A 12,240-nucleotide genomic window follows, 5' to 3' on the forward strand; every position below is an offset into this window, starting at 1 on the left:
TTTCATCAGTTTATAATGAATTCTATATACTACAGTCAAAGGGTGTGATCCTTTCATCATATAATAACCATTTTTTTTCATATTTAATGTTAAAGCTTTTAAAATATTAGTATTAAATAATGAAAGTGAATAATTAGGATAACAATTAAAATAAACCAGACCTTGAAAAAAGCTAGACTCTACTATTCCAAGTAATGAATTATGAAAATTATAATATATTCTATCTATCAGACAAAGTAATACTGATGCATTTAATCCGTTTACAGTTAGTGATTTTATATCCACTTGTACTAATCCAATATGTATAAAAGAATATTTTTATTCTTTATAGTGTTTAATAGCTTCTTTTGTTAATAATTGTAATGATTTATAATCATTATTTAGTTTAATGGGTTTTTCTATTGTTTTAATGGTATAATTAGTAAAAAATGATAATTTAGAAGAGAAAGTAGACTCTTTGTATATTTGATTCTTAGGAATATTAGGAAGAATCCAGTCTCGTATATTTCTTTCTATGTCTATTGTACTATAGTCTTCTTGGTTAATATTATCACGTTCAGATTCTATTGTTATTAGTAGTGGATTCTTCTAACTTAAATAAAGATTTTATTGAAACAAGTTTTTAAAACAAAGATTTCTTATATTCAAAGAAAAATGAGTAGATCAAGATCTTGAGGGAATACTACCGGGACCACCCTTAAAGTCGTTTTGGCATAAATGGGCTGACTAATAGATTTTCATAGCTTACCAACACAAGATTCTCAATATACTTCATTTTTTTTTATATGGGTTATCGTTGTTTAAAAAGTTTGTATCATTGAATTTTTATTTTATTTTTATAAAGCAAGAATACTTAGTTGCTTTCTTATACTTTTAATTTCTTCTCTTAAGAACTTACAATGATCATTAAATTCTTTTATAGCTGCTTGTCTACTTTGATATATATGATATATTTCCATCATTGAACAATAACCTAGTCTCATTTTTAATTATTTTTCTTTAACATCTTTTATTTTTTCCATATAATGTTTTAATTCAAGTTTTCTATTATATTCTTGCACAAATTAATTCATTACGGTTATGAATACCAGCTTGAACAAGGTAATAGTTCATTATAAAATCACAAAATAACGATAAAACGCTAAGATAGCAAAAAGTAAATAAAATCACAAATAAAAGAACAATATCAATATATAATAGCCAATGACTCTGATACCATATACGTATCCCAAGTAATATATCGTAGATATTATGTATTTATTCATTATAATAAGAGGCGGTATAACCAATCTGATAAAATATATTAAGTATATTACATACAAGTATTATAATACTATTATTAATATTTTTTTTATTTTGTACTTTGTAATATTAGTATTATTATATATTAGTATTAGTAATATAAATAGAAATATATTAGTATAATTCCGTTGGAATAGATTTAATTTGGTTCGAATGACATTTATTATTATAATATTAGTTCAAACGAGATGTCACGTTCCGTTTGTTTTCACAAATTATCCCAACTCATCTCATCTAATTAATTATTACAATTTTTTCAAACTTCTAAATAAAATACAATAAATAATTAGACTTTTTCAAATTTCAAAATAAAATTTATATTTTAATATTTTATTCGACTTTCATCTCATCTTATCTGTGTAACCAAAAGAGGCAAGAATGGGTTGATCATAACTAATGCAAGTGTTGCCATGCTTAACAAAGGTATAAATGAGCTTAAAAGAAACAGAAGGCTTGGAAAAGGAAGAAAATTGCACAAGAGTAGCGAAACCCGAGAGTTTGCTAGATTCACAGTAGACATTAGGTTGAGCAAACCACTAAACAAGTCTCACTTAGTACTACTCAAACTCGCAAGACACACAATAGATCTATGAGCGAGTGAATTTGTCTCTAATCGTTTCATTTGTTTAGAGAATTCTATGCTTTCTTAGAATTTTTATTTGAACAAGTATTAGAGAGAATAATAATAAATTCCTATGGACGAGATCATTCTTATTAAAAGTTTGGTTTTTATCTTTTCTTGCGCCGATATTAATTCCTCTATATTTTTTCCAGCGCACTCTTCTCTACCGGGTGAAACTCACTTCTATTATACTCTTACAACTGTGCAACAATCAGAAATAAAATGATCAAGACTATAAAGAACTCTGATTAAAGAGCGCAAGTTCCACAATAATTGACATAATTTTTTTGTTTGTATTTACATAATCTTTTTACAATGAGTGATTGCGTTTTAGTTGAAGTTTCTAGTCGATATTTTAAACGTGTTAATGTCTTTACCTTGTTCAATTGTCCTTGGGTATCTTTTAATTAACCCATGCCAAATACAACATCTAAAACTTGTACTTAGAAAGCATGTATTTATGTATATATAATATATATGGAGTTATGTCACACTTTTTATAAAAAAGTTTACAGATACCTTTCTCCCCTAAATAATATTTCTAGCTTCGTCCCTGTGTGAACGTGTGTGCGTAGTGTTCGAACATATGATCTTGTTTTGAAATTTTGAATCTAGATATCCGAACATGCTGTAAGACCAAAACAGGGAATAACTTCTTGAAACATGAATTGGAAGGAAAATAAATATTTAGAATATAAAAAAGAACAAAATATATAAACAGAAATAACTGGTATTGTTCATTACATTAAAGAGCAAAATATTTTAGGATGATAAAAGTATATATACGAAAACCCAGAGTTAGTAAGCACAACTCAGTAGTTGTTGCTTGTGAAGTCATGAAATTCATCTGCCAACGTATTGAGCTTATCGTTTAGGATATTTAAGCGGTAGTCAAATGAGGATATTTTTTTCCTCTAATGATGCCCCAAAGAGGCCCAATATGCACATCGAACAGTCCATCAATTTGTCACTGCAAGAAAATGTGCTTTTCTCAGCATTTTTTTAATTGCTGGGAATAAATTCGCTACTTATGATTATTATTTACAGTGATTTTGTCATTGCTCCATATATTCAACGCTAATTAAAACGTTCGGCAGCGGGAGAGGTTAAAATTTTTATTGCAGCGATTTATGCTATAGTCTCGGCAACTAATGGTGTTGCAAAAAAAAAAAAAAAACTTGTTATAGCGCTACATTGTAGGTCGGGATAAAGTCAGGCACCAAAATGGGCTAAGTTTGCTTTATTTCCCCCCAACACTTTTGCCCCAAATAGTACCTTACTTCCCAAATCCCCTGACTCCTCTTCGGCGAAACCATACTCCCTACCCATCATCTGCAAAACCTTCAGTAATTACCTTCTACAATCCCCTGCATTTTCCTTGGATTAACCACTCAACTTGAAGGTTTTACAACGCACACACATTCACGAAGTTCTTAGCCTTTTCGGAGTCTCTTATTCCACCCCCTTCTCCCCCTAGTTCATGTTTCTCAGCGGCTTTCTCAGTTTGCCTTCAACTAGTTCAGACCCATCGGCGAGTTTGGAAGAGAAATTGCGTCTATATTCGGCCTGTGTACTAACTGTGTTGGGCTCATTTTGGGGACTCGACCGAGGCGTCTTTTCAGGGCAGGCTTTGTTTGTGAAGGTATAATGTTTTCTTCTCCCTTTAATTCGCATAAAAGCTCCCCATTCATGCATAAATTGTTGTTTTTCACAGCTTGCCTGTTTAGTTGCATACTAAATTTTTTCCATGCTCCCCCATCTTCTTCCTTTCGCACGAATTTTAGTTTTTTTCTTGTACGGGGTGTTCTAAGTTTGGAGGTAGTAGCATAACACTAACCATTTGTGTGACCTATGTTTGGAAAAATAGAGCATTTTCGACTTAAAGTGCATGGCCCTTTTCCGTAGCATTATTATATGTAGTTAATTGATTTGTGTATAAAGTACCAATTTTTTATATAGTAGCTGCAAGCATTTGAGTAAGTGTAAGCTAAATTAATCCCCAAAATGGACAACTGCAAATGTCGACTCCTCGACTGTGTTAAGGAACATGGGGTTCAAACCTTTTGCACCTTATACGATTTTTTATTTTATTTTCTTTCTATACACATTGTGTTGTCTATATATCCAGTGGCTTTTTGTTCGGTGTGTTCCACATGCACTCCTCTTGCATCCTTGATTTTATTTTAACGCTTTCATTATTACAATAATAATAATAATAATAATAATAATAATAATAATAAAAGAGTTAATGGAATTCGTACTCTTTCCTTACATTAATAATGTTGTTGTTTCCTCATGATTCTTGTCTACCCTTCATCTGCTTTTGATTCCTACCTTTTAATCAACCACCCTCTTCTTCTTTATTCTGTACTTCTTTCTTTTGAAAATGGCTATTGATATTATTGTGTTCTTTTACATTCTCACCACATTAGGCAAGTGAACTTCTGAACTTTTGTTGTGGTAATGCGGTCTCTCAATGGTGCCATCTTGAGAACTATCAAATTTGATAAACAAATATCTGTGCCAAGTTCTGACTATTAAAATTAATGAAAAATAATTTTGATAGTCAAATCTTAAGCTGAATTTATCCCCAAAAACTATTATGGAATGTTAGAAATCTCTGTATCTTATTCTATTCGAGATAACCGAGAGCCCATGGACTGAGAATGAAATACTGGGAAATCATGTAGCTTGAGACAGGGAGATCCCCTATTGATGCCTCTTTCATACTTTACAACTAAGATTTTAAAGTTAGTAAAGTGGAGCATGTAGCTTACTCCTTATGAAAAAATTCTGTCGGAACCCATGTCAAGACCTAACACTCAGCAGATATAGGATTTTTAGTGGGCAATTATATTTGAGTAATGGTAGGAACAAGCACTAAATGCTCAAACTTGTCACCAGCCATTTGTAAAATACCAGACCCTACAAAGAAAGTAAATTTTTTGTAGATTTTTTCTGCTTGGGGTCTACTTCTTTTTAATATAAAATTTGTGCAAGACTTGTACATTTGGAATTTACAAGTCTCATTATTCATTATATTTTTTTAAGTTGTTGGCATTTAGGGGTTATAAAATATGATTTGCATTTATGATGACCAAGAGATCAAGTACTTAATTAGGTAGTATGAAGAGTAGCATATATACTAGCATTGACCTTGGCATGTCGCAGTTAGAGTAGCATATATACTAGCATCGACCTTTATGTCGCTGCCAGAAAGTGTCAAAGAAGAGAAAAACAGAATATATATGAGCTGCTTTGGACCAAATATGAAACCCTAACCTTTGAACCAAACTTGAGTTGTGGGCCATGCGAAAGGAAAATGCTTTCAAGTAAAAATAAAAGTAGGAAAAGGTGACTGTGAATATCTTTGGAGACGATGACAGTGTCCAGTTTGGAGTTTGGGAAAATGGCATGAAAAGATTCATGGAAAACCATAAAGACTCATTTTATATAAAAAAGAGTCTTAAGTCAGCACATGATTTATTTCCTGAAAATGAAGCACCTTAGAGATATATACTAGGCGTACTAAATATCAGAACAAAAATATACTTCCAGTCCCAAGTAGGTTTTTGATGGTGAAGGCAAGCAGGCATGCACCTGACATAGTAGAATTTTCCGTGTAGACTAAGGAATATAGATTAGTACTTGTTTACTTGAATAAATGCTACTTTTAGAGAAAAACGTTCCAGTTTTCAGTTTGATTGGGTTGTGGAGTTGTGGATATGCATGATCATTATCTAATTGGGTTTGGGGAATGGATTAATCCATATTTCCCAACTCCTAAACTTGCATCAAGCTGTCTAAACTCTGAAGTCAGTGTGTGGTTGAGATTCGAAACTCCAAAGTCAATTAGGTGTAATTCACAAATTTGATATATTTGTAACATGACACCCTTTTCATAATGTACATGCAATGAGTGTATCTCTATTAATCCCACTAATGATATTATATTCATATCCAAAAATATCTAATATGAAGTCAAACTTTCACTTTTCAAGATTTTCTTTTTATTTTTGCTAAAGGAAAGAAGTGAATGTAACTATGAATTCAAAAGAAATATAAGCCAAAATACGCAATGTAAACATAAAACAAGAAAAAAGCAACTCACAATCTAAAAACTACAATGCTGCACTAGGATATATGATCAAGCATTAAGAGTACTCCTAGGCATGTGGTGTCTCCCTAATACTAGGTACGTAAGACCATTACCACTCTCTTTGACGGGAGAATGACATCAACTTTAGGAACTCAAATTCTCTTAAGTAATTTATGTGTAGGTTTATGAGTTCGAGATAAGTTTTTGTAAGTCATGAAATCTATTAAATGTGTCACTCATATTCTTGACTAACTTCAACTCATTATTTAATAAAAATTTGTTTTTCATGTGTCCTTGGGGGTTCAACCTTTAAATTAGCTCAAATATGGCTAATCTTACAATAAAGATGGCAAGTAGTTACACAATCAGTTTATTAGCTAGGTATCTTGGGAGGATGTGGTACATATGGCTTGGAAATATCCAGCTTTCTTGCTGTTATCCATAGATAGTAAAATTCATGCAAAATGCACCAAAACATTTGACATGGAATCAGTCACATATAGGGCTGAGCAACCGGGTACCGGACCTGGTATCCGGGTATACCCGGCCCGGAACCCGGATTCCAAATCCGGGCCGGACTCCGGCCCGGATATACCCGGGTTATGACCCGGGCTGGAACCCGGATTGATCCGGGTTTTTACAACCCGAAAATCCGGGTTCCGGCCTCTACCCGGGTTGTAATCCAAAATGCTAAATAATGCAGATCCGAAATGCTAAATAATGCAGAACATTCTGTCTACATTTCTCGTAGTTCAGCAGAGGCTCTAAGATTGTAATCCAAAATGTTATGTACCCTATTTGGCATATCACAAACATCAAACATTATAGAAATAAAAGAAAAAATGAGTGAAAAAAGTGCAAACTTTTCTGTCGGCACCAGAAAAATGAGTGCTACAAATTACAAGAAATTCAAGAACAACAAAACTACTCCAAAAAAAGAGAGAGAACAGACCATCCCCAAAAATTACATAATTGGATTCATACCCAATTAGAATACAAGCCTAGTGGTATAAACATTTTTCTGATTATATTAATGAGGAGAAAAAAAAACAAATAGTTATGTTGGAAAATTTTGATTCCACCAAAAGTCAGTCAATGCAAAATAGTTTACCACTTTGGAATGTGAAAATTTGCAGGCGTTTTCGTGGTTTTTCTTCCTTCCAAAGCACGGCGGCACAGAGCTAAAGCCTTAAAAGTCCAAAAAATTGTTGAATAAGTCCATCGAAGAAGGAGATGAAGAAATCAAAGGAGCTGAAAACAACCCCGAAGGACTCGCCGTGAACCCATTATGCCAAAACGGACTCAGATCGTGGAACGGAGGAAAGCTGTGCAGTTCATTTCCTGGAGAGAAGAAACCATCGGGAATTGAAGCCAAAGTAGCCGGCGCAGGAGATGATATCCCCGGATGAGCTTGACCCAGTTCTACTACTCCCTCTCCTTCCACCATACCCATAACCGCGGCAGCGTTGCTGGCCCTGTCTCTCTCTCTATCCGACGGGCTGGTTTTCTCGATGGAGGTGATCCTCGCAGCGGGAGAGAGGTCTCCGGCGCCGGACGAAGATATAGATGAAGAAGACGGGACGGTGAGGCGCTGGACGATGGACATGAAGTCTGAGACGGTGGCGTGGATGACGGCGATGGGATGATTTGTAGGGTTTCAGGAAGATTGTTTGAGAGAGAGAGAGAGAGTCAGATTTGGGGGGGGGGGGGAACGTGATGCCGAAGGGTATGAGTTATACCCTTATACCGTATAACCCAGTGTTTTGCTGGGTATTTTTAAAAAACCCGGGTACCGGATTTAAAACCCGGGTACCGGGTTTTAAATCCGGTACCCTGCCCGGATGCACCCGGGTTTTAGAAACCGGACACTGGCCCGAGTGTTTTCCGGGCCAGTGCCCGTAACCGGAACCCGGTTATCCGGGTTCCGCACCGGGCAGGAAAAAAATCCGGCCCGGTTGCCCAGCCCTACATGTGACTGACATAAACCAAAACCAGATTTTATCTTGAGAATGGTGATTTCCGAGAACAATATATATTAAGTGTAGTACTAGAAAATCTGATATATCAATTTTACTTTGCCTGCACAATTACTTTCTTGTCAACCGATTTATCTTTGTTCCAATGAACATAGAAATATCAGATTTTAAAATATCACAAGCACACAGTCAAATAATCCAGGTGATGTATTTTTTTTTTTCCCTTACATTACTCTAGCTTCTTAAGATTTGCAATATTGATATTTTTCTTACGTGATGCACTCTTCATAGAGACTTTCATATGCTAGCTTCAAATCAGACTTTCATGATCTTACAACTAGAATCACAGTTATCTCCAATAGATGAAGCAAAGGTCATGGAATTCACATTTTTCCTACCAACTCACAAAGACACAGTACAGTCAGTTTACTCAAATTGTGATTACTCAAGGATGAATTGACCAACTTTCCTTGGGTTCTCTTCTAATTAGGGCACTCAAGGATTAATTTGCTTAAAACCATGACACTCACGACATTGTATATCCTAAGGTATCTTGTGCTTCGAGACCCTAGTGTATTTCTTAAATTAGCTCTTTTCTCTACTATAAGCTCTAGAGTTTTCTTTGATATTATTAGAAACTCCATTATAATTTGATAGAATCTTACCCTTCCTAGATGTGAAGATTTTAACATAGTTTCTAGTATATTAAGCTAGGCCCTCACCATAGATTTCATTATTATCCTCAAATGTGTCAACAAACTCTCTAAGAACAGTTTATCCGCAATTCACTTAATTTATCCTGGTTGGCACAATGTGTATTCATAGATTTGTGGCTTTTTTACCAACTCTGGAAAAATAATATGAAACTTATTCTTTACTCTCCTCATTGGGTATCTAATTCTCTTAGGTAACCGATAGCCTTTGTTCTAAACCTCTCTTTTAGGAGTTGGATGACATTTCTAACTCACTGGTCCAAAATTCACCATTTCTCAGCATCTTTATAATTGCTACAAATAGATTCGCAGCTTAGCATATTGTTAAGCTTAGCAATTTTTACATTTATGGTGTTATATTCAAAGTGCACCAGGTAGTTACGTAATCTAGATAGGTTATAATTTTTAATAAGCTTAATCTCCTATATTAAAAAATGCAACATGTTCATAGATTACCAGCCTGTCAATTGAAATTATAAGAATTTCCTCACCTTCCTCACAACATACATCGGGTCTACCACATTACCATTCCAGTGTCAATTTGTGGGCCTTCATGGTCATATGACGGATATTTTGTTGCAAATGTAGGGTGATCAAAATAACTATTTAATAAGTTATTCGTAGAAAGTGATTACAGTTTATTTAGGTTTTTTTTTTCAATCAAATTTGAGAATTCTGCATCTAGGTTTGATAGTTCCAATTGGTCGCAGAATGTTTGCATAAATAAGTACTCATAGTTAAAATAATAATGTCACAAATGTTGCTAAAGATTAATGTTTTTAGAAAGCTTGAAGCAAAGATGCCTCCTCCCCAATATGTTTCATTGTCTTTTTCATTAACAAAACACAGGGAGCTGGAAATCTGTTAATATGTCTATACCTATAATCTTGAAATAGATTACAGGGCCTTCTGTTTGGTCTTTGTGATTGTGTAATTTTAAATCGAACACAACTTTCTACAACAAAAGATTAAATATATAACAGCTGAATTATATTTTAGACAACAAACATTACAATGATGGATTATAATCAGTAACCTTCTGTAGAAAACACTAATAACGCTGATCTTCAGATAATGGATAGTTTCAAGAATGACCTCCTATACTAGTGAAGGAAATCACATCAACAAATCCATCATCGCATCAACTTAAGCAGGACGCGTGTCCCATGTAGTGCCAACTAGCTGCTCCCCACTAGTCCAATTTTGGGTTTCAACACCATCCTTAATCTGGGTCGGTGGCACAAGATCTTGTGTAGGCCCTAGCCTCATGTTGAGCATGCGCCTTGGCCTAGCCAAGGTTGCGTCTACGTGATTTCATGTCAAATGGGCTAATCTACTTGATCAACCACTTATCAACTTAGGGCACTAATCCCAACTGCAATAGCAACCAACTAATGGTTACCCCATATAGAAGATTGTTGATGAAGATAATGTGATGCTCCCAACTCCTACATACACATGAAAATCGAGGCTTCGGGATTATGACAACACGGGTCACGCATCCGATTGCTAAGTGTCAAGTGTGTGTACATGCAACATGTGTAAGGCAGAAGTCACAGCTGTTAAGTTAAAGTCAACCAACTAAGTACTAGAAATTTAAAATACACTTTTAAATGCACGCCAAATTAGAAGTATTTCAAAAGTATTACAATTATCCGATAAAACATAACAAAACCATAATAGAAGATCCAAAAGCAAGAAACAAATCCCGATATAAAAGAAAGTAACACCAAATCATTCATCCGGCGGAGCCACCTCTTCAAGCTCAGCCTCCTTGATATCTGCATCAAAATCTACGGTACCAAAGACGATACTGTAGGTAAGTAATTGTCCAAGCAACCTACAAAATAAAAATACATTCAAGCAACAACAATGTGCATGAACATGATGCCATATGCATGAGATCCGAATATAATCCCTTCCAAAAAGTAATCCTTTTTCTAACTCACGCCAAAAATCACATTTGGCTCGAAACATTTCCTTTAAAACATTTTCCTTGCCATTTTCCCAGAAAATGGCCTACATATCCAAGTCTCGCCATTTTCCAAGAAAATGGCCCAAAATATAATCTCAAATCATTATCCAATTTTCATATGTATGCACCATGATCTTCCCTAGGGATCATCCACACACCCTGGCTCATTTCACCACACCATGGGTAACGATCATGCGTGTGACTTCATAACGAGCGATGCCCAGTTTCTTGCTCAGCGCGTTCGTAGCCAAGCATCCTCTAGCCCCTGCCAGTATAGGAGCCAAGGAGTCGGCACAAGATCGTTATCATCCCGTCCGATCCCATTGTCACCCAAGGACAACCCAGAGGGCATCACTCAGTATATTCCTCTCCCAAGTGACCAGAGAAGCTCCACTGAGATAATGCCCCATCCCGGCTTGGGGTAGTGATACACACACACCCATAAATCCACTTAACACATGAAAACCCTATTTCATTTCTAAGCACATGAACATGCATGTAATATGTGAAAAACCAATTTTCCATTTATAAACAAGAATATGCATGCTCCATGCAATGCACACAACAAGACACAAAATATCCAACAAATCCCAACATCAACCAACACACATATAACTCCATCCTCCAATTCATCCGACCCACGAACTCCTCAGACTCAGTCCTAAACAACAAACCAATCACAAAATATTGTTAACGCAAAAATATATTTAAATCTTAAAGGATGTTTGAACAATACTTACAGTGCTATAAAATAATTTTTGGAGGATAAATAAGTTGCAAAAGGTGGCAGCAAAGCAACGTAACAGTGTAAAATGCATTGTGGCTGTGGGCACCAAAACACCCAAATCTGAAAGAGATTAAACAAAGAATAGGGAGGGCTAGGGTTAGGCTTAGGGGTGTTGGTGAAGCTAATGGAAGTGGTGGTTGGCCGTGGGTGTGGCACAAACTGCGGTCGAAAGACAAAAAGGCTAAAATGGAAAATGAGATGGCTGGGCTTCACCAGTGACGGATCGAAGCTGAAGGGTAGGTGGTGAAGTGGGGAAAAGATGGTGGTCAGTGGTGATGCAACGGCAGCTGGAAGTGGAAAAAATCGTGTGGCTTAGTGGTCTTCGTGAGGGCAAACGACCGTGAGTTAGGGGCTGAGATTGGTGGAGGGTGTTGGCTAGTGGGAGGGGAAGCTGTGGTGGTGGTGGTGGTGGCGCTACACAGTGGCACACGGCAATACAGGAAAATACAAAACCCATCTGGACTACACACAGCCAGCGAGGAGAGAGAGAGAGAGAGAGAGAGAGAGAGAGAGAGAGAGAGAGAGAGAGAGAGAGAGAGCTTGAAGAGTGATGGCTGGGGTGGGGAGGTCGATGGCATGAGGTGAGGATGGTAAGATGGGTGGTGACAACCGACGGTGCACGGTGGCTGGACTAGCTTAAGAGAGAGAGAGAGACGCATAGAGAGGAATAAGAGGGGGGGTCACGCACAGGCTAGGAGGCAGGGGAGGAAGAAAGAAAAAGGAAGAAGAAAAAAAGAAAAGAAGAAAAAAGAGAAAAGAGAAAAAG

General features: G+C 36.0%; 1 protein-coding gene across 1 annotated transcript; it reads right to left on the reverse strand.

Annotated features, from left to right (window-relative positions):
- Positions 1–7,212: 7,212 nt before the first annotated feature.
- On the reverse strand, positions 7,213–7,629 carry LOC122276909 (protein MKS1-like). Its single transcript, XM_043086802.1, has one exon. The coding sequence runs from the start codon at positions 7,627–7,629 to the stop codon at positions 7,213–7,215; it is 417 nt and encodes a 138-aa protein (XP_042942736.1).
- Positions 7,630–12,240: the final 4,611 nt, after the last annotated feature.

Source organism: Carya illinoinensis, chromosome 9, assembly GCF_018687715.1.
Source record: "Carya illinoinensis cultivar Pawnee chromosome 9, C.illinoinensisPawnee_v1, whole genome shotgun sequence".
Lineage (NCBI taxonomy): Eukaryota > Viridiplantae > Streptophyta > Magnoliopsida > Fagales > Juglandaceae > Carya > Carya illinoinensis.

Coding starts and splice junctions, on each gene's coding strand:
- LOC122276909 (XM_043086802.1), bottom strand. CDS start 7,629: ATGTCCATCGTCCAGCGCCTCACCGTCCCGTCTTCTTCATCTATATCT.